This window comes from Lathamus discolor, chromosome 14, assembly GCF_037157495.1.
Source record: "Lathamus discolor isolate bLatDis1 chromosome 14, bLatDis1.hap1, whole genome shotgun sequence".
Lineage (NCBI taxonomy): Eukaryota > Metazoa > Chordata > Aves > Psittaciformes > Psittacidae > Lathamus > Lathamus discolor.
In genome coordinates, this window is record NC_088897.1 from 2,434,136 (window position 1) to 2,458,597 (window position 24,462).

The 24,462-nt window shown below is 38.9% G+C and overlaps 1 protein-coding gene across 14 annotated transcripts in view; it reads right to left on the reverse strand.

Annotated features, from left to right (window-relative positions):
• The window catches only part of BCAS3 (BCAS3 microtubule associated cell migration factor), a 364,136-nt gene that overhangs the window by 265,414 nt on the left and 74,260 nt on the right, over positions 1-24,462 (reverse strand). For all 14 annotated transcript variants that reach the window (XM_065694921.1, XM_065694920.1, XM_065694922.1 and 11 more), the window contains exons 12-13: positions 20,264-20,434; positions 10,091-10,184 (exon numbers count right to left, since the gene is read on the reverse strand). In XM_065694921.1, the coding sequence (XP_065550993.1) occupies positions 10,091-10,184; positions 20,264-20,434 (265 nt within the window). The remainder of the gene's footprint in view (positions 1-10,090; positions 10,185-20,263; positions 20,435-24,462) is intronic.

The window sequence follows — 24,462 nt, forward strand, 5'->3', positions numbered from 1 at the left end:
CTGTGTGAAGGTTTAAAACAACACGTAAGTATGTTAGTCCTGTGAAGGTCTGATTTATATAGTTTATCTCCAGCAAGGGACAGCCTGGTTCTGTTTCTCTGGATAAGCCAGAAATTATTCTTTCCTTGTGTAAGACTACCCCAATTCAGCAGCACAGCCGAATACATAAAATCAAAGGAAATAAAGCTGTGTAATTAGTCACCGCAGTGGAGAGCTAGCATCCCTCTGCATGCTCATACGGAACGGTGCCAGCCTGAAGAACACGAATTAACTGTCTCAGATTTCTGTAAGGGCTGAGAAGTGCCGGAGCAGCCTGGCAGAAACACAGCATTCTGCCTGCAAAAACGCTACCCGAGTTCAACTGCAGGCGGGGGATTTCGCTCCAGACCCCGAGGTTATTCACCCTCACACCCACTTACAGAACTGCTGCGTGAATCCGGCAGCCGGAGCGCACGGAGAGTTCTCAGCTTTAGAAAGCACATTCTCTTCTCGCCTCACCACCACTGACTCCACCACAACCCTGACTGAGACAACTTATGGCTCTGAAACACACGGTAACTGCAGCAGGCAACGCATGGCATTTCCACTGTGTAAAATACGAGCAGGCTGTGACTTTCCCTCTGTCTTGCAAGGAGTATTGTTAAAAACGGGAGAAAAAAGCAACCAGAGAAAAACCCTGCCTGGCAGGGAAGGTAGCACATACCCATAGAGCACACAGAGCACACTCCTGCAGCCCTCTTTGCTTGTGGGACCGTTGTTAAAACTGTGATCCCACAATGTGCGTGTCAGGCCGAGCAAGTGATAGAAAACATACCTTCCTCTGCGAGCTAGAGAGGATCTGGCCTTCCTCCCCTCTGCAGGGAGAGGAGAAAGAAACTTACTGACCCATGCACTAGATAAATGAACAGACTACCCATTAACTAGTGAATTGCACAGAATGGAATTATGCTAGAGACAATAAAATGAATATGACTTTAAGGTGTTCATTAAAACTGTCACCAGCCATCTAAAATGTAACCTATAAACCACAGCTATCATCCATATAGCATAGAGAAAGTTTGCCAAAAAACACAATTAACATGCACAGTGTTCAACAGCTTCTACACACTGTAAAGTCTGGTTTTAACTGGAATACCTACAATTGATTATAAAATCTTCTAGACACAAACAGAAAACAGACCAGCTAGGTTTGGTCACACATTTGTTAGCTAAAAACATCTAGGTCTCAGTGACAAAAATCTCCTTAACTAGAAAGCACATTCCTAGGCAACAAACAGAAGCTTTACAAACACAAAGTACATTATTTCCACCTAAAAACTTGATTGTATCAATACCATCACTGCTTTTATTGGAATCAAAATCTTAAACATGGAGTAAAAAGTGATTTATCAGTTACATCGTGATACACAATTTAACTTCCTTTTCTCTTTCAGCATCTCTAGGAAAAGCCAACCTTTGGGTGAAACACACATTTATTTGTTGTGTCAAATCTAACCTAATAAATAAGTAAAGTTAACCTACAAAAGAGTATTTCTATAAATCCTAGAAAATCCCAATTTTATGACCCTAAACCATACCAAATAAACAGAATGCCTGTGTCAGCTGCAACACTGACTCCAAATACTGAGCAGTTCCTTTTTCAGCTGATCTTCCCAGTTCTGTCCCGCATCAGCCCTTTCTGTAGACAATAGATACAACTGTACGCAAGATACAGTTTTGCCTAAAAAAAATAAATGAATATAAGGTTACAGAGAGACTTCAGAACCAGGGGGTTTGGTCATTGCCAGGCCTGGTGATAACATTGGCTAAAGCAAGATGAGCAGCTGGTCTAGACTGAAAAGCTGAACCAATTGATCCTGTCACCTTTAACAGCCCAGCATCATTCAGTCTCAGAATTAGGAGGAAGGTGGAAACAAATTCTGGAACTTCTATTGCTGTGTAGTCTGTATGAAACCCCTGATCTGTGTAACTGCCAAAATCCAAATAATCTACTTTTTACTTTCGTTGAAATACTAGTGAGAAATGGTTATATATTACAAATACATTCATTCCACATGGAAATAGAAAGTTAACATTAAAAATGCAATGCTTTTAGCTTCATTATTTATAAAACGTCATTAAGCTTGGAATGTCTGTGAAATTTCTGTTTTCCTAGAGGGTGGAGGGGAAACTTACAGTTTATCATGAAATCTGGCTAATAGGAATGGTCAATATAAGGTAAAAACCTATCTGTCTGGAACTGATTTCTGAAACACTGATCTGTTTTCCTTCCTTATGGATTCTATTTTTATTGTATTATCTATGGCTGTACAGAACCTGCACAAGTGTGGACAACAATATATTTAGTAACTAATATTCAGCATTAGCACAAATAAAATGCCCATAAGTTGCTTTTAAATGTGGTGAAGTAAAGACAATTTCCTAAAATAAAACTACAGCCCTACAGACTCTAAAATTACCCTTAAAAGCACATTTAGCAATTTTGATAGTATGAATAGATGTGTGTAATTTATACACAGGTTGGTTTTAATTATCACAGTTCATAAAGGCCTTTAGACCTTCGATTTGCCACAATGAAGAGAGGAATTCTGTTAGCTTTAACATCTATAATTCAACCATAATAAATAGAGACCTTAGTATCAATACTGCTGGTTTACACTATAAAAATCTACAGAATGATCCTCCCTTCTGGCCTCCTACAACTACGATCCTTTAAGCATCTCCAGTTTACTAACAGAACCAAAAAGCAGATTCCAGGATGCTTATCAGTTGTGTGATTTACAGATAAGACTCTTTGGGAAGTCTCACCGATGGGGACTCCGTTCCGAGGAGGGACAGCCTCACACCACCCATATCGCCTCTTGGCCAGCTCGCGGCACTAAGCCGTAGCACTCCCTGCCAACATCATAAATGCTGCCATTAAAATATTTGTTTTAATTCTGACCTCAGAGTCACAGCTAATAAACAAGAAAGGCAACGAGAAATTGAAAAACAAACTAAATGCAGCTGTTGGACTGGACGTCCTCACAACTGTATTTAACTGCATCCTTTAATTTCACTTCTATGAATAGAAGCCATACACCACAGCTTGCATGCCAGCGAGTCAACCCAGCACTATTTTCTTTTGAGTTCATTTTGCAGTGTTATTCCGTCATGTAAATTTTACTGTGTTTTTAACTTTTCCTTCGAGATGCAGTCTGCAAACAATGGTGAACTATTTGCTGGTGGTTTCGCATTCGAACATGTACTAGCAATGGATATAGCATTTGTCTCCTTTTCCCATAATCTTCCTCATACACGAGAGGACCAGAACTTTTTGCGCATGTAGAACACACATTTGCCTGTGTGTCAGTTCAGAGCCCATTCAAATATATCCAGTGCCCAGCAGATGAATGGCTTAGAAACTCTGCATTTAGAAAGTATTTAGAAATGCAGTACAAAAAAATCACACAGAACTAGATACAGAGGAGGGAAACCTAAAGCTTGTGCTGTTCTATGGACTCCCCCGAACTCACTCCTATAGCTTTAAAAGTATTCTTTTTAATGTGTCTTTATAACAATTATTGACAACACCTTTCCAGAAGGCACAGGTTTACAAATAGCAATTGGGTAGAGAATTAGGAGCCTGACCATTCCGGAAAGAAATCCATTTAGGAAAGGGAAAAAGAGGCCACGTCCTTTTAACACTGTAAATACAAATACAGAATCAGATGATTAAATGTAAGGATTGCAAGCAAGCCGGAATTTCCCGTTTAGTTTGGAATATATTCCTGAGTATGGAGGAAAATATAGATAATTATATTTTGCAAAACCCCCCCCCCCAAACCTAGTATATTGGTGTGCTTTTCAAATCTGTTAACATTTTCCTGGTTTCAGTGTTCAGGTTTGGGATGTGAAAAGGTAAGAAATACCACCTCATAGCCCCCCCCAAACTCAGCACTTTGTTTCTCTGGCATCGGGGGGCATATTTTCATTAAAAATAAAGTCAATAACCATTTATTTTAAACATCAGGAAATTCTACTTGCAAATAATATGTACCCCGAGAGCTTTCCATTGAAATGTCTTACAAAAAGAAAAAGGAGCAGATCTAATGCCTCCCAAATCCCGCTGAATTCTGAATTCTCTGTACCATCTTTGCTTCCACAACTTTGCTTAAGTCCCAAGACCTTAAAGGAAAGTAAAACAGTGAATACTTTGGACCAATATTAAAAGAAATAGAAATAAACCAAAACATTTGAAGGAGGCTGTACACAGAAATTTCCATAACAGACCATGCCAGAGCTCTGTGTAGCCCAGTGTATTTATTGCCTTTAACAACAGTCACTAGCAATCATCCCTGTGTCTACGATGGAAGAGGGAACAAAGTGAATTAGTTTTAATGGACTACGGCTGACATCAGAATTGGTGAGGTTTTTTCCTCCTTTCCAAATCACAGAGTCTAATACAACCTAATGAAAAACGAGGATGTTTGCATGGTTCCTTCAGTCTCCAGTCTAGACACTCCAGTTCAGACTAATCCAGTTTGCCATTGCGCAACCGATTCTAATTGGTAACATTTAATCCTTTCCCTTCCCTCTCCCCATTCGAGACCCTGCATACACTTACAACTCCTGGCAGACTATCATCAACACATTCAAAGCTCGGAGGTTTTTCTGTAAACATCTTCATTTAAGTAACCCCCTATGGTGTATTCCTTCCTTTTGCGACCTTCCAAAATTTAGTCCAGGGCATCTTCACCCAGAGTTTACACAAGAAGCTCTTGTCATTTACATAACACAGCAGACAGGATTCTTCTGTGATGCTGTAGTGACTATGACATTCTGCACACGCCTTGTACCTGGGTTTTTTAGTCTATAAAAATATATATAAGGTCATTTCCAACCCTAACTATTCTATGGCTCTATGACTCTATCTATACACACATATGTATATATATTATATACATAGTAAAAACTAAAGCCTCCTGATGACAAATTCTTGCACGATGTTGCACTGACAGAAAAATACATTAACAACCAATAAAATATTTGCCAGTGCTTTTTATTCTGGCTACATTTTAACTGTGGTAAAAATTCAACCATAATAAATAGAGACCTTAGTATCAATACTGCTGTTTTACACTATGTAACAGAAAATTGTTATTGGTTATATATAACTAATGTTTCTAGATATCTTACATTTATAGCATAGAGAAGGCCAAATCACCAGGTGACATAATCTGCAACTCAACATCACTAACAACATCCTGCATCACTTTTGTGTGGCCAAGGTGTATTGACTATAACTTGGTCCTGGACTCAATATAAAAGTATCAAAACATTTTTCAGGACAAAATACATATATATATACACACACACACACATATATATGTAAGCAGAACAAACATCATGTGCAGGTTTGGGATCACATCTGCATAGATGCGGTCTGAAAAATAAATCTAAATAGATCTAAATTAGTTAATGGCAATCAGTAAACAGTACCACATCTTTGCCAGGACACTTTGTCTGTTGTAAGCTTGCCTTCAATTAATCTGAAACTGAATCGTCAAGCCAGTGTTAACACTAAGTAGAAGTGACAATGGCTTAATGTGATTTTCATTTAATAAGTGAATTAAAGTAATTGTTCTTAGGGTCTCTGTGTAAGCCTCTTGTTTCCACTACATCAACAGATATGCTAAAGGTACAGTAATAAAGTCCCCAGTCTATTACTTCACTTTCTTGTACTATTTATTCTTATCTTGAAGTGTTTTAATAAAAAGCTTAAAGTCTTCCTACAAGTCAGAAGCTGCCTTCCTTTGCTCAGCAATGACAAGAGTGGACATGGTGCTAGAGATGTGCCCACCTTCCTGGACGTGGATTCAACCAATTAGGTTGAAGAAAGATTACTGTTTTCTCAATCAGCTACAAAAGAGCGCTATAATAAGAAGGCATCCAGTGAGTACCATTCAAAAGCCTCAGAGTAGCTACAGCACAGTCTATCTGCCCCAGCTCCCCACAGAATTCATCCGCCTTGCTGGCCGCTGCCAAGCTGCATGTATTATTCCACTGGCAGGAGCCCATTTCTGCTCATCACCTGCACCAGGGGCCCAGAGTTCCTTCCTCTTACATACAAGTATCCTTGCCACACATTGTGGTGGCAAAAGTCACTTCATGGGAAGGGGTTGTGGTAAAACATAAATATGCATTACTTATTGAGCAAACAAGAGCCGAAAATCAGATCCCTTTTTCCTGTTAATAGAGAGCATCTCTTCCACGGCACTTGGCAATGCTAAATTATTATTCTAGCATTTAATTTATTCCATATTGGATGGATGTCTTAAACAAAACAATCAAAACATTTGTGCTTCAGAAGAGGAACCTTACCTTCATGTAAGTCACAAATGCAATCACTGACATATATGGCATTATATAAATAAATCATGATTTTGACATATAATAAAGTGTCTGGAAAAACTGTGCCAGTTTCCTATGGAAGAAAACGATCCATGAAATACTCACATTCTAGCAATTAAAAGAGGAAAAAGAAAGCAAGCCACAGTGCCAAGTCACCTGAGCTTCAAACTTGGAATCGGATTTATTAAGCACACTTCCAAAACCAGAACAAGAATGTTATACAGGAAGTGTGCCCTCCAGCCAGAAGAAACACTGCCCCCAAAGCTGACAACACAGCTGGCAAAGGGAGCGGATTAAGGAGCCTCACGTCATAACTTTTGATTTTTACCACTAGAATAAGGACCCCATTAGCATTTCACGTCTGAATCCCGAAGATTCAATCAGCAACGAATGGCAAAGGAGGACCGGTTCTTTTTCACTTTTATTGAACTTCTGCATATCTTACCTATTAAAATGAAAAACGTTGAGCAGAGAGGCAATAACAACACATGCAGGGACCCAGCTTTTAGAAATTCCACAGGACTAAGGGATTTTGTGGATGAGATGCCTGGCCACAAATTTTCAGCTGCAGTACAATCCCTCCCCTCCACCCCCCAAAACCCCAGCAACCCACTGCCCATAGTAAACCCGCACAACTTTTTCTGATGGACACAGGAAAAAACACAGAAAACCCGAAACCACCAGGAACTGCAGTTTTTCATCTTTATGTTTCTCTTTTTTTATCCCCTTTCTAATGCTCAACATGATTTGCTACATGCCTTGGACTGAGACTTTTACAGTCTCCCTGACTCAGAAGCAAGCTTTTATTAACATACAGGTCTGGAAGAGGTATACAGCGACATGCTAGGCAGCATTAAAAAACCCCAAAGTGTGGCTCCCCCTAAATATACTCAAAAATTCTATTTCAAGCTTGTTATTTTATTATCCAAGCTGGCTTTCAGAGCAGCCATAGGTCTAATACCAAAAAAGCTAACTGTATGCCAAGTTTCTTCAAACACCTCAAAATGGGCGAAGAAGTCAACAGATTTGCCTTAAATCTGAACAAAAGGTAGATCTAATGCCAGCAAAAGTCACTACAGAAACATCTACCCAGCACACGGAAGAGCTATGCAGAAACACCCCTGCTTGTTCTTTCAGCCTTTTGCCTTGTAACACATACAGGCAGTTCTCCCTGCCAACCGGCCCTGCTTGGAACTCCACATGGATTATTTACCTTGCCAGGAGGAAAACACAACCCCACAGACTCAAACCCAAAGCAAACCAGAAAAGCCAACAAAAAAGACACACACACCTATCAGCTAGAGTCCTGCCACTGTCTGCAACAGACTCAGCCAGGCCTGTAATAACTTAATGTATCTTGGATGCTGTAAGTGCAGTAAGGCATTTCTTATTGGTTTCAAAAAGAAAGACCAGGGGAAAATATGACTGCCATTTACTGACATTAGTGACTCTCTCCCCTTCCCATTGGATTGTTTTCTGATAATCCTACAGTGAAACAATCCATTACAGGGAGCTATTCTCTCAGCGATACCCATACATTTTGTACTGTTATTTTATCACTAATAGCTTATCCCTAGCAAGCTCCTTGCTCAGCATGGAAAAATAAACAGCAGAAACCCCCCAAACTGTATCTTACTGGTAACTGATACCTTTAAAACACAGCTTGAAGTGGCTGTGGCGCTGTTCTACTGGTTTACCACACAAAAACATATATATCCATCTACCATATCCATTGACTTCCACTGAGTTCCCACGTCAGTGGTGGCTTTGTTCAGGACTTGTTTCAAACACAATCCTGTAAGTTTTTACAGACCTGTAGAGCCCATGGACCCTTGGGATGACACACAATGAAATTTAGCTATTTAATGAGCCACAGTGTCTGAAACAGACTGGTGATCCCTGTTTGACTTTAAAGCAAAACTTAGCAATTGCTAAGTTCTAGTGCAGCATCACAGACACTCCTTGAAATTAAGAGTAGAAGTGGTTTTCACTAAAACCAGCCAACAGCCAAAGACAGGATCAAAAGCCACTTCTTGTTTTGTTCTGCTTTGTAATGAGATCAGCTTGATTGGCAATGTACCACTCTGGAATGGATGAAGATGATAAAACACTGGCCTCAAACAAAGTTCTGCCTTGATGTTCAATAAAGAACACAGAATCTGGCATTAAGTGCTGCTTTCATACTGTAGGCAGCTGAGGTGATAGTTTTCAACTGGTTTGCTACCTGGCTGTGACTCATCCCTCCTGCATTTGTCCCACAGCACACATAATTTGCAATCAGTCAAGAAGAACACTAATTAGACAAAGCGTTTTGCCACTGAGTATCTCACTGCACCATTAGACCTAAGGTAAGAATGTTATATCATACACAAAGAATCGTCATTTCAGTCCCCGAGCAAACCAAAAGAAATTGATTATAAAACAAGTAAATCAACAATATGCAAATATATCATTCCATTTAATAAATAACAAGTTAATCTGCTTTTGCACAAACATTTTGAAGTTTATACAATCATAAAAATTGTCTTAAGGAGGCATTTCATTAATCTCTATACTGCCTTTAATTTAAGCAGCTGGATTTATTTCACCTAAATAGCATTGCTCAACTCTAGGTACTATATTTCTACAAGAGAATGAAGCAAAAATATTACTGTTCTGGAACTGGCAGAGTTGATTCTCAGTTAAATGCACAGAGTTACACAAGAGATTCTCTGAAGTATCAGAGGAAAGTTCAGCCAGATGAGAATACTGGGCTTTTATGTCAAAAACCCACAGTGAAAATGCAGTGAACTACACACCACTGTTAAAGAGTCCTGAGAGAACGGATGGGACATCAGCGTAAGACCAACTGGTGAGCAGAAGTGAAAACATAAATGACACTTTTAGTTTTATTCTCTGAAATGTGACTTCAGCCTCAAGATCTTCATGGCATTCACTACATTTTAGAAACTGCTCATCTGGGGAGGTGGGAGCTGTTGATTCACCGGCCATGGCACTGACTACTACTGCAATCCACTGCAATGCTTAGGGGTTCTTCTGTCTATAGGCAGAGTAGTAAACATGTCAATTGTCTATTTGGTAAGATTTATTAACAGACAGGATTTGTAGATATCTCAGATGCCCACAAGCATTGTTCACTTATAAAGAAAAATGAGAGAAACAGGTACTTTTCAGGTAGTTCTTAAAAGCATTTTCAAATTACAGCTGATTTCATCAGAGGGAGGGTGGAATTCTAAACTCCATCAACCAGACACATAAATGGCAGTGTAAGATACTTTAAAAGTGGAACAATTAATTTCACTGTCATATTTACAGAGGAGTACAATTTAACATGTGTGCTGATCCTCTGGATACCTGCATATTGGAACATCTGGAGACATGGCGGGCAGGATACCCAACAGAAAGGAATTCCCTAGTACTTCTGCTGCATTCAAAGCGGTAGACTTGAATCTTCTCACATACACCACAGAACAGATTTGCTTAAGTTTGCAATTTCAAACAAAAAAAATAAAGACAGATTAACCACTGTGTGACACATTTAACCCTCAACAGAGCAGGCCAAAAGTCCTATAAGCAAGGAGTAGATAATTGCATGTATCACAACAGCATTTGCAGTTCCTCCAGAGAACACATTTATGATACTTTACTGTCGTCATCTTGTTTACAACTATCATGTTAAAACAGTAAAATAACTTACCACTAGGGTTAAAAGCCATGCAGCAAATGGGCTTTTCGTGAGCAGGGAAGTGGGCCACAATACCGTCACTATCAGAGTCCTCACTGACAAGTACCTGCATAATATTAATACAGATAAAGGAAGGTTAGAAAGTAAAATTACACCTAAGAGAAAATTTCAACTTAATGATATAGGAATAGTTTTACAAGACAGATACAGTGGTACAAATTAGCAATGTTAACTGCATATGAACTAAATACAACCTTCTGTCTTTTTTTCAGATAACAAGACATGAGACATGCTCAAATAACCTACTATAAAAGAGACAAGATCATGCACTTTACACCTGGATTCCCTATTTATTTAGCCTATTCAAATAAAGCAAAATGGAAAAATAGTACTGTTTTGCTAAGTGAAGTAGTAATGGCTGAATAGGAGCTTATTACAAAAGAAGTCTGTATGCAGTGCATCAGGAACCTGCATTTGCTTCCATTTCTGTTGGGCACTGGATGAGCTTTAAGGTCCCTTCCAGCACAAAGCAGCGTGGGATTCTGTGATCATTACTCATAACTTGTGACAGGAGCTCCTTCAGTGCTCGCATGGACCAGAGCTCTCATTCCACCAGGCTCAGCAGCATCATGCATGTTGGACTAACATAAGGAGGATCAGTGTCATTACTGTGAAGAGCAGACATAGCTCTCTAGCTGTAAGCAACACATGATTTTCCTTAAGCAATAACAAAAATCACATAATGGAAAGAAAAACAGGAGGTAGCATAGACTTTTTCAAAGAAAAAGGAATATTTAACTATTACATAAATCAGTATTTTCTTCATGAGGATTCAAAGTATACATAGGATGGAAAACGGACCCAATACCCATAAACTATGGCTTTGCTATCCGTCAGCTACACAGGCAGGAGCACTGCAGCCTGCATGCTGCTAACAAGTGGTGACAGACTTGAGGTATCCGGATTTCCAAATGACACAAGAAATGCTAGAGGACTAAGAGCATGTATGAAAGCAGCTGCACTGCTAAAGAAGAATCTTATTAAATTGCCTCAATGGACATTAAGTAACAGTACTGCAAAGGTTAAAAAAAGTATTACAAAAGGTTAAATAATTGTGCTGTTGTAAAATACCTTCTTGTGAACAAAGAAAGATAATTAAAAGGTAGGAGAGAGTTTTCACAGCAGAAGGAAATATAATGGAAAAGGAAATACCTGGACTGAAATCTGTGCTGTGCAACATCTTCTGGAGGGAGGGACAAAGGACAAGCTTTTGGTTGTCTTAAACAAAAGGGTATTTGAAGTTGATAAAACCACCTGGCCCAGTCAAAACTAAAGCTGATTGCGAAGACATATGAAAAGACCTCTGAAAGAACACAGTATTACCAAAATCTAGTTGTACGGAAAGGGAAAATAAATCCTTAGATATTTAGAAGAGAACCAAAAGAAGTGTGAACAAAACATACGCAAGAGCTGCAAAAGTGTTTTATTCCTTGGTTACATCATGTTAAAGACTAAACAAAATAAACCAAGGAGAAAAATCTGTCAGGAAAGGACTTAGTGAAAGGGTTTCTGTGGTAAGCAAAAACCACCTTCTTAACAAGAGAGTGCAAAATTTCCCATTTCAAGTTCAGAATAATTTGTCTGCTGCTTCCAAACCAATCTGAAAGGGTTTTAATACTTCCTATTCCTAACTGATATCAGAATAATTTGAAGATATTTTTACGCTTCAAAAAAGAGAAATCATCTTTAAATGTTTAAAGAAGTCACGTAATATGGATGAAGAGGCCTGCGCCTGACTTACTTTAAACGTTCAAATTACTTGGCACTGTCGCATAAGCACAATTATGGTTTTGCTTTCCGTTGTCAGCATTTCGTGCTTATTCCAGAACCACTAACCAAAGGGTCTGGAGATCTTCCTAAGAGCATTTCAAAGAAACACTGTTCTTTCCTCAGCCGATATAAGCTGCACTAAATAACTCCTCTAGATCTTTTTTTTCACTTTTAGGTAACTTGGTCTTATCCTTAACTTTTTGCTCTAGTTAAACATACACAGTAATGATAAAGTAACATCATAAACCAGCTTTACAGAAGAAATAGGTGGTTTTAAATCTAGTCTGCTAAACAAAAGTGCTTATGAACATGTGCATATCAACATATCTAAAATGATTGCTAAAAACAGTGATGTAGGATATTTCACGTGCATCACCTTCTACAGACAGATTAATTCAGCAAGGCTTTTCTATATTACCTTATGATAAACGCTCCACTGTTATCCCTGCAACATAACCCCCTATTCAATGGACAAGAAACACTCTGGATGGTAAGATGACCTTTAAATATTTTTCTTCTTGAAATACGATACAAAGCAAAAATACCACCACATTAAAAACTGTGAAACACCTCAGACATTCCAATTTGTGACTACAATAAAGCCCAACCCTATTATTTGTATGCTATGCTAACTGGTTCCATGCTTTTAAAGGCTTTTTCTCAAACACTGCTTAAAATTATCTTCTTGGAAAAACACCCTTTGTGTTTCATCTAAAAGGAGTTCTGAAAAATCTTCACTTTTCACTGTAGAAGCTGATGTTCAGGTACTCCTTGCTCTGGCTTTCTCCTCTATGTTAGAAATGTAAGAAAGAAGATCTTGCTGGCATAATGTCCATAATGTAATGGTTTAGTGTGAGGTGTCCCTGCCCATGGCAGGGGGGTTGGAACTGGATGATCTTAAGGTCCTTTCCAACCCGAACTATTCTATGATTCTGTGGTTCTATAATGTCCAATAAGGAAAGAAAAGCAACGGTGAGCTTGTAGAGCCTGAAAACCTTCACTTGCCACCACACCTGGCTCATGCAGAGCTTTCAGACTCCAACTGAAAGATGTCAGTCTCCTGCACCAGCCAAGTAAAAACATCACCCACAAAAGCCTGGAAATCCCTGGACAGCACAGAATCTGGAACTCAGGTTGTGATGGTGCCGCACCACCTCCTTTCTTGACATCTGATATCTGTCAGTCCCCACCAACTGTGGCCGTAGAATCATAGAATAGTTCGGGTTGGAAAGGACCTCAAGATCATCCAGTTCCAACCCCCCTGCCATGGGCAGGGACACCTCACACTAAACCATCTCACCCAAGGCTTCATCCAGCCTGGCCTTAAACACTGCCAGGGATGGAGCACTCACAACCTCCCTGGGCAACCCATTCCAGTGCCTCACCACCCTAACAGGAAAGAACTTCCTCCTTACATGGGAACAGCACTTGTTTGTGCAAGGTGAGATGAAGTAAAAAAATGCTCTTCAGCTTTTGAAAATCAACATGAAAAAACAAATCCTTGTGGAACAGAGAAGGAAAGAGCTTGGTTTAAAATCACCAACTTCTATTTAAATCTTGAGGCTGCACTGATGGATTTGTCATGTCCTTCAGTGGACTGCTGGGGAAAACATACATCACCTTTTACAGTTTCAACACTACAAAGGAAGGGGGGAGGAATAAATCAAAGGAATTACAGCAGTTGACTTAACTACATCATAAACCAAAGAAGACCCTCTTTGGAAATGCCCCTTCCAAACCTGCCATAAAACAAGAGTCTGGTTCACACGCCACCTTAAAGCTTTCAGAGCTTTAAAATCATAGTATGATTTTCACCACTGTATATAACTTAAGGAAGACAAAATTACGCTGGTATAACACAAGATGCTTTATATTGGAATACATTATTTTCTGTATTAGAGATCTTTAAACAGACATAACTACCTCGGTACAAGAGGGTTTATATCATTTGGATAGATCAAACAGCACAGAATTCACGCAGAGGAGGATGAAAACCAGAGCTGTGCAGTGATGAAGGAGTATCAAAGGCCTCTGCCACAGAGGCTTCACAAATTTTAGAAACCACTCCTTGCAAAAGCTGAAGTGGAAGATGCTGCCTGCAAAGTGCTGGAGAGAACAACGTCCATAGGCTAACGAAGGGCCCATTCAGTCTATACCAACACTGCACAACTGGTTCCTTTTGGGCAGTTTATGGTTTCTTACCACTGAAAAGAGCAGAGATGGAAATTTTTCTTGGAAGTCAAACCAGCGGTACAAATTGCCTAACAACGCATGCAAGTGCTGTCAGAAAGCTCGAAGGAAGCAGCTCATTCAGCTTCCCAGCACACGCTGCAGACAAAGCCCACAGGAATCCTGAGGCTGCAATTTTTATCATCCCAAACAGGCTTCCTTCCCCAAGGTGGTGGCCTCCAGTCACTCTTCTATTAAGAGTAAAAAACCTTACGAAGTCTCTCATTGAAAAAGTTTCACAAATCTTAGCATTACCCTTATAACTGCACAGTCACTGAGGTTCATGAGGATGCTCAACTACCTTCATCATAGAGTTCCGTACCATTACGGGGAGAAACACCATTTTAAGAACAACCACCAACAAGAAACAAAGGCCCTTGTACCAAGATGGCCTTGTAAAGAAGCACTCAAGTTTACTTCTGATGCCCAAATAGTACCTTATCAAGAGAGCTGCAACACTATGTACAAAAAAGGCTGCCCAGCTAAGAGACCCAGTAGCTGGACACGCAAAGCCAATGCTGCAGCACTAAAGCCAGCTCTGCGAGGTTCAACAGAACACTGGAGTTAATCAAAGACGAAGCAAGCCCTCTTTATCTCACTACAAAAGAGAAAGAGACAACACACCTAGGGGATCATTACACTTACTATCAGAAAACAGTGTTTGCTTTGAGGGCATGAGATAGCTGAAGCCAAAGCTTTTTTCTCCTGTGCCATATTTTTCTTCATTCATTGTATTTTCCATACTGCTGAACAGAAGCCACTTGCAATTATGACTTCAATTATTTTAATCTTTAAAGGCAAATTACACCACTTATCCCAGTAGAGACATGTTTTTAAATAAAACATGAAAGTAACACAAATACAAACGGACACAAATCTAATCAAGCAGGTCTTACTCTTAATAAAATTACGAAAGAATAATCCCATCATCATAAAAACTAATAGGTTGGGCAATATGTATAAATATGAATGGTATATAATAAAGAGATCTTTGTAGGTACACTTATTAAGATCTACATTGATTTAAATAGCTGAAGTTAGGGCAGTGTTTGCCTCAGTTCCTAAGCACAAAACCCACTCCCTTCCACATTGACCCCCCCCCCCCCCCGTTGGCCTCCCCCAACTTATAGCTAAGGTCAAACATCAGTGGAAAAGGGCTAAAAGTGATAGATCTGTGGCATTAACTACTGCACTCCTTTTAATAGAATCCAGCATAAACTCAAACCAGCCTTGTGCTCAGCCTGAACCATTTATCTGAGACAAAAATGTCTTCTTGACAAAAAACAGATCCCCTTTAATAAAAGTAAGGCAGACAGTATTATGCTCTGAGGGAATCCTGTTGCTCTTTTTATATTTATATATAAAAAGGATTCTTCTGTAATACACGTAGATACAAAAAGTGAAGAAAATTGATGCCAAATATATGAGCATCAGAACATCAGATTAGCCTTTGTGAAAGCTGTTCTCAAAATAAAAGCACTGGTGTTAATGACAGTGAAATCACCCATGTAGTTAAAGTTTTATTATTGAACATGCTTTATTCTTTTAGCTTCTTTTTGCTTCAGACCGAAGTTTCACAACAATTCCTGGTCCCGATAAGCAACTTTATTTGGTTCAATTGTTATTAACTCCTTACTAAAGGAAAATGAACTTTTGAAACTGCAGCAGCCTGCAGTTTTTTCTGAAAATTCCTTCTTAATGCAATAAAAACTTAATAGGGAACAGGAAAAAAAAGAAAAAGCAAGCACCAATCACATTTGAAAACATGGAAAGATCAACACGCGATCCTGGGTTTGTAAGCTGGTTTTTAAAGATTTCCTCAGGTATTTTCCTAAATTTTGGATGATCTGTGAAAGCAACCCTGTGATATCTCATCAATCACAGCGCTCTATCAAAAGCACTGCGAATCGAGTTTTGTATTTGCAAATGACCACATATTTCTCTGTCAACTACATGTTAGATGTTTAACAGATTTACATTCAGGCACAAAACCGGCGACTTTGGAGAAAGGTCATTATTGCAGCCTACACGTGGGTGGCCGAGTTGATGAATTAATTAAGGATACAGAAACAAAGGTCGAAAGAAAATCATTTTTCTTTAAAACTCAAGCCACTATAAAGGCTTACACTTTTAATCCCAATTACTGAAGAAGAGGACATCTGCACAGCTTTTGTTTTATCCATTTCCACTAATTAACAGATTCAAATAAATAGTCATTACACCTAGCTGAAAAGTTCGCTAACACTTCATCAGAAGGCAGTTTAAACAAGCACACAACCTTGTTAACATATTTTGGTTTGCCACAAAGTTACTTGGGCATCTTGATAACTATTTTTACTCCCTTTACAAACATATCACGACAGCCAACTTCAATAATTTTACATTCCTTCGCATTTCTTTAACTGTCTCGTAATTCACATTTTCTTCAAGTACCGCTGATTATGGAAGTAGGAGCTATCATACAAAGAACTGATGGGTATGAGATTTTACTACAGTATCCACACATTCATAAGGCTTATTAAAAAGATTTTCCCTACAGATTTAATCCTGCAAGATTACATTAGAAGACTTCTTTGGTCTTTAATTGCATATTTTTCAGTGGTGAGCGAGCATTTCAACCTCTGCACAGAACATTTAATGAAATACATTGAGCTCCATCTCACATTCTTTATATTGCTACCTTTTAAATGGCAGATATAATAAAAATTGGGGAAAACACAGAGCTGTAGTTAGTCCTTCTGGCTTATGTCCAAAATATGTTCCTTAATTATCCTACTGCCAAATAAATCTGTATGTTTGTACACACGCACAGAGCGGCTCACTCCTGTAAAACCTGTGTTGCTATGCTGAGTAAATAGATAGGCACATGCATCGTTACTCTGCAAGCCTTCGCAAAGATATACTAAATAACAAAACCTCAACTGTTTCCCCACTGAAAAAAATGTCCTTATTTCTCCTTCAAAAGGACATGCTTGCTCACCTTAAGATTTACTGTCCTCTTCTTCTATTTTCTTTCCCTTTTTAAAACAGATGGCTTTAATTTATTTTTTTTTTTTTTTACTATTCATTACCTTAAAGACATTTTATTACTTGGAAAATTCATCACAACACCCAAATTCTTAGTCAGGCTACGCAGGTAGATAGAAATCTTTAGTGACCTGAAGGAGGTGAGGTATTCCTCGTACATTAGCAGTTCACTGACAATAAGAAAACAACTCCTTTCTGCTTCTGAAACTCCCCTCATTTACGATCAGGCTGACCACCTCTAAAAACCATGCACACACACACAAGTACATTTATATAGTTGCTAGAAAAATCTCTAATGAAAGCGATGCAAGGCTTTCAAACTATTAATTCAGCCCAGAAAACACAAGTTGGCACTACTTGTTCTTGTGGTTTCCCAGTCAGTTTAGGAAGACTGATGCTTGTAATGGACACTGCCATCCAGCAGCATCCCTACCCAAGCAGCAGTGAATATTCCAAACCAGGAGGAAGCAGGAATGCCACTAAGGGTCTCTTTGTTCCCACCCAGATCTCTTATTTCTCCGTGGAATCTGAAAACTGGGATTACAAACCAGTCACTTCAGAAAAATCACTGCCACACATCAGCAAGAAAACTGAGATTAAACTATGCCATGCTGCTGAACAGCACACACTTTATCTTCCACGCAGGTGAGGCTGAACTCTGCATTACTCAATCTGCTCAATCACTCTTCTATTTCAACCAGCATGTCACTAACAGTGTAGTTTGGATGACCACTATCAGCAAACCAATTTACCACCGAGGAGTAAAATAATTACAGAAATTAATATAATGGGGAAGAACCTGTGTGGCTCAAAGAGCCGTAGAGATTTCAAACCAGGACGATGCTCAACCACGAGTTTATAGTGAAGCCTACGAGCAAGCACATTTAGCTCAGCGAAATGACTCACATCATTTAAAGGTCAGGCTTGCTAAATTGCTTTCTCGAGCTGAAGCTTCACTCAGTTCTGCCATAAAACCCAGCCGGGGCTGCCCAGCCAGCACAAAGAGGTGCCATCTGAACTAGAAAGCCATTTCTTGCAGGTTTGCCTGCTGCTATCAGCACACAGACATAGGATCCCTGCCAGGCACCTCAGGACAAGGCAGCTCACACAATTGCCAAAATCACGCTCCAGTGGGAATGTGTGCACAGACACTTATGCTCCCACCTGGCTGGAGTGATGCATAAGAACTTGGCGGGGACACATGACATTCCTTGCATTAGAAGGTTCTTTACCAGGGCAGTGTCCAAGAAGAGTCTTTATTCAAACCATGTACAAATTGTATTTGGTTATAATCAACTTTCCTTTTGCTAAATGCACATTTCTGTAAGAACTGATTGTTAAGAAATCTTCTGTACCACGAAATTCCAACAATGCAAATGAAAGATGATTTTATTTTTCCTGGGGACCTCCCCCACACACACACACTAAAGCTAATCCTGAAAGTAAGTCTCAGCACTGAAAATAAATGATGAATTTTAAAACTCCAGATGACAACAATATGAATGCGAGGCACAGAAACAACTCGGGTGTCTAACTTGGAGCCTCCTCCCCTAGAGATTCAAGACAAAAATTATTTCCCTAGAACTGATGGCTTATTTATGTTACAGCAGCACTATTTGGACAAGGCAAGCGTTATCATTTTTACAACTACTTTTCCATAGTGCCCTTTAGGCTTGATAGCTCCCTACTATTGCTAAGGTCAGAGGACATGTTCATAAAACCTCTAAATCATACATAACAGGGCTTAAAAACCTAAGATACATCTTTTTTTTTTCCCCCTAGGCCCACGCAGAAGAATCAAAGCCCAGACAATGACCACCACAAGTAATGACCGCATTAAACACGGCTTCATAAGAAATTGATGAAGCAAAATTTTTCTTTCTTTCTTTTTTATCTGGCAGTATATGAAGAGCCAAAAGAACCTTTTTTTTTTTCCAGGAAACGAAAACAAACCCCAGTAGCCAAAAAAAAAAAATCAGTGATTTTAAGACTTCAAGATCCTGAGTAAAATAAATTCCTTTTTCTATTCTCCTCCTCTTTTTGCTTTTTCTCCTGTTTTAGTTTTGCAAGAAAAGGCCTTTAACGTTATACGAACAATCCACTTTCAATATAACATTATTTGGCTAAGCACTTCCACAGCTAGCTCTCAGGAACAAGCACAGCTCAAGCAGCAGACTGGGGTTTTTGTTTGGTTTGCTCGTTTTCAAGTAGGATATTCTATTTTCCCTTCATGTAAGAAAAGAGCTTCACTGCTGATTTGTCATTAATACTTCGTAACTTACCTGCAATAAGCATCATAAAAGTAGGGGAAAAGGAAAGAAAAGAAACTGGTTTTGCTTTTATTAAATTCAATAAATGTGAACGTTAGTCTGTTTTACAGACTGGTTACACAATAATGCACTGCATGGGAGTCCTGCAAAAACACCCATTCCAGGACCAGACACTTCAACATTAACTGATTGTCAGAAGCAAAGAGACATGGCTATCCCCTCTGTCCTAAGGACAGTTCAAAACAACTTAAAGTTTGGGTGATAACGGCATGGATCTTTTAACAAATTACTGTGCCCGGCACACTGTCCTGCGTGTTATTAGTACAAGAGTACACAGCATACGCCTCACAAACCAGCATCACACTTGATTACACTTTAGTTTTGAAATGCCTGTAAAATCAGAAGCTTTTATACTTAATATCCAGCTCCACTCATCATCTTTTTTAAACTGGAATTCAACAGTTCACCGTATTTCCAGACGAGCACATTTTCCAGACACATTCTATATTAATAAATATAATCAGACTACATATACATTTCAACTGATCAGCATAAATCAACGTCAATTATGAACAAGTGTTAGCGAGACAAAATGTGACACTTCACACTTGATCTTGTCAAAGTGTCACATAAATATGTTCTAAGGACAATATATATTCTGGCTTCATTTCAGTCCCACATAGGACTTTATCACAGCTGCATGTGTCTGTAAAAGTTTTTGACCTAGCAAAAATCTCATCTATTTTTCATTTTGTAAAGCATAAACCACATTTTCCTGCAATGTTTGCGACAACGAATGCATATTCTGTTTTGGTGCAAACTGTATTACCTGCCCTTCCGCAACTGTCTCTGTGTCAATGATGGTGATGATTCCAGGCACCAGAGGACTTCGACGGATGTTGCTATGAGCTAAAATTTCTTCTTCGGTTGCTCCTGAGGGCAGCGTCCCTGTCAGCTGTGTAACTACTTTCCCAACCATCGTAAGTCCAGTCTTTATCGTCTGTAAGAAGGAAGAGAACCAATAAATAATGTTTAAAGTTGGTTTATGAATCTCGAATTTTCTCAACAATATGAATATAACAACAATATGAATATATGATTGTGCACACCAGAAGCAGACAAAAGAAATATTTTAATAAGTGATACATAAGCTGCAAAAGGCTGTACATAGAGAAATAGCTTGAAAAACTTTAGCATCCTACTGATTTGAAGTATTCACCTGTATTTTGCAATTAAGCTTCCAAAACAGTCTTAAAAAAAGAAATATTTTAATGTTGTCTAAATGTTATTTTTTTTTCTTTAACATTGTTATTTACTTATCCCAAGAGGCACAGAGCATAGATAGTTATAAGAATCACATGGAGAAGCCAAGATGAGTGCGTGCAGAGGGCAGCGTTACACACAAAAATACTTATAGCCGCTAATGCTTAATGCCGAAATAGTTATGTCTTCTGCACAACTGCAAGAGACACAGAGTTGGGCCTTTGATAGATACGACAGACACACTGATTTGTTTGCAGTTATGCCTTTTGCAGCATTAAAACTGAATATGGGACTGAAACCCGGCAAAATTACAAACGCCATCCTCAAGGTACTAGAAAGGACAGCTCTGTACAAAGTAGACCCATATCCCATTACAAATAATGTGACTTTCCACAGTCCGCATGTTTTCCAGATGGGGGTTCCAAAACATATGCACTGCACCAGCTTTTATAATCTAAAGATGCTGAAGATTGTTTTTATGTTGTTTGATTTTATGTGGAGAAAGAGCAAGGGTACCCACAGTAGGAGAGGCAGAGATTTAAAGAAAAACAACCCGAACTACAACTTTAAACATTTTCTCCTTGAATCAAGGACTGCGCCTTATTCGCCTATAAAGAACCGAGCAGATTTATTATGCAATATAAATAAGAAATAGCAGAAGAGATCAGAACGGAATGACACTATAACAAGCCAATTCTTAACTAAAAAGACAAGCTAAGCTGCCTGCTAAATTGAAAAGGAAAAAAAACCGTACACATCACAGGCTGAAACCAAGAAGCAGCCACAAATCAATTGCAACTGCTTTGTTTAGTGCTAAAATCTCAAACTGCAGTGATTAGAAAACACATTAGTGTTCATCAATTAGCAGCCAAACGTTTGTTTTAATAATTCATAGGAAATGACTTACACAAAGTCTGTTAGTGTGTTGTCAGGAAAACCTCTGAAGGGCCAACAGAATTAGGCGCCACACTGTATTGATGGCAAGATCTAGCCAGGAAGCCTGATTAACCTCTGAGATGCCTCAGCTGATGTACTTACCCCATTAATGCTAATGGAGATACTACCACTTAAAATCGAGCCGTGCCTTTATCACAGGAATGTCTTTGGGGTTTAAAGTCTTTAGTAATATCCTGCCATTTGTTTCTTATTATTTCTTTTTATACTCAGAGACAACAAATGAGAATAAAACTAATTTTAACAGCTGCAAATTCAGAAGACTGAAAAACGTAACGAAGCAGATAATGATATCCAAGGGACACATCTAAACCAGCCCCAGTGCCATCGCAGGAAGGCATTTCAACTTTCCTTGCAAAACCTGACAAGGCGGTTTTCTGGCCAATAGATAAAATCATCTAAAATGATAGTTCATGCAGCAGGAAAGAGGAATTGGTATAGGAATACTATATGGAAAAATACTGTATGGCAAGTTAAAAGACCAAGGATTGTAATTGACCTATTTTAGAAAATATCTTTAATATTACAACAAAAGAAATCAGATGACAAAGTGCCCATTATAAATTTATAGCGCTCCAGCAAAAAATTAACATGCTTATCTAGCAAAATGAATTAGTGCTACATGTTTGTGACTGCGGGACTACTGAGGAGGAATAGGTGAACAAAGACATGGTCGAGGCCATTAGCTCAGAAATATCAGTGCAAAACCATTACAGCACTCACTGCTTTGTGCTATGTGTATATTTGCAAAAACTTCCCTGGTAATCTTTAACCTTTCCCATGCCATATCAGCTGTCCCCTCTATCCATTAGAGCTAATGACCTTGCTCTCACATAAGCTGTTAGTTCTCATTAAGAAGTTATCAGGTAACAAGAGAAAACAGATGCAGCCTTTACTAAATCACTTTACCACTACAGGATTAAAAGATATGGAGAAAGAATCAACTAAAGAAGTTATGAGGTGAGAAGAACTTGGTTTATAATTTGATGCTAGACATTTGACAGACCAAATGCATTTTAAATGAAATAGGTTAAAGTTTGCACTGTCCCAGTTCCTTTGTCAATGATGGGAACCTGCCAATGGAAACTCCTTTATAAATGAAAATATTTGATCCAGTTTCTCTTGTAAGCAACAATACACACTGCGCACACACACAAGTTATTTGTATGCTCACACGTACGCTATCTACTTAAAAATAAGACTGTTCACATTCCTTCAAATAGAAAGCCATACTTAATTAAAATAAATGCACGCACTCATACCTCATTTAATTGAAAAATAAGTAGAACTTTAATTAAAACTAAAATGCATCATTCAGTGCCTGTTAGTCTGTTCTGTTCCAACAACGTTCCTCTATACTTTCAGTGACTAAACAGTATTTTGCTCCTGTTTCTCGTAATAAACACATTTGACACAATTTATTTCTTTACAAATGAAAAATCTATAGAAAGCAGAAAGAGCTCCAAAAGACGTGCCCCGGTAGACAGCAATATGAGGGGCTCGTGGTTAGTTTGCGCAAAGCGAGCACACGATTGATTGCAGATTCATGTTCAAACTAAATGTTTGCTGAAATGCTCGTGCTTCACGAAGATGTTTCCCTTCCCTGCTCTTGCTGCAGGTTCTGAAAAGAGGTAGGATAGGGAAGAAATCTCTTAGAAAATTCATCTTAAACAGCATGGCCAGTTTGACCACTCGGATACGTTAGGATAGGGAAGTTCTGCGTGAGCACCCCTCAAGCAGAGAGTGAGCTGCAGTGTGACTCACGCAGGGACATGGTGAGAGCAAACCTCTCTTCAACGAGACACAGGATTAAAAACAAGCATGGAGACATGAGAACATCTTTTCCTAATTCCCCTTCCTTGCTGCAGCCAAGATGAATAAATACAGGTAATTATAACAAACAATTTTACATTTGGACACTTATTTCAAAGCAGTCACCTGAATATTCTCCCATCACTAATGCTGTTAAGTAATACTGGGGTTTATTCCGAAAGACATCCTACAGCCATTCTACTGTGTTTTTCAGGTAGAGTGAAAAGAATCTTTACACTATGAGGACGAATATTTTCACGGTTTTCAAACACATCTATTTCTCTCTTTGCTCAGGATCTGCCTGAATCGGAATCTTGACACGTTTTCTATTTCCAGAAATTTTCTGCTTTGTCAAATTAAAGAAATTATCCGAGCCTTTTAGGATATGAACAGCCAGAAAGGCACCAAACAAATGTGAGGAAATGAAAGTAAGAGACTGAGCTGGAAAAAATGCATGGGCTTTTCCAGCAAGAGCAGAAAGCAATGCTCTTGCAAGATGCACCAATTCCATGTTCAAAATAAAATCCTTCCAGAAAGTACCAAAGCAAATGGGAAGAAGACACGAAGGAATTCTTCATAATGTCACCAGAATAACAAGAGTTTTGGCACCAGTAAACAACACACTCCAACATGGTCACAATTTTGACCTCGGCACTCGTTACTCAGGTAACAGGGAGCTTCTGAGTATGAAGTTATTTGATTAAGGAAGAAATGTATTTGCTGCATCAACTACGGTACGCGGCAGAACCCCACACTGAGGACAAACCCACCAGGACGTTCAAAACCATTTCTCATCAAAGGGAATAGCACTAAAGTAAATATTGTGTACTGCCACTGAGACCTTCTACAGAGGATATGAAAGGTAATTCTCTAAAGTGACCCTGTTGCAATTACTCTTTTCTCTCAGCTTTATCTTTCTGCTTTATGTGAAGGTTCTTTCACTTCCTTCAATAAGAAACTGGAACCCAGAGAAAAGGCTGTAACCCAAGATAATCTGAC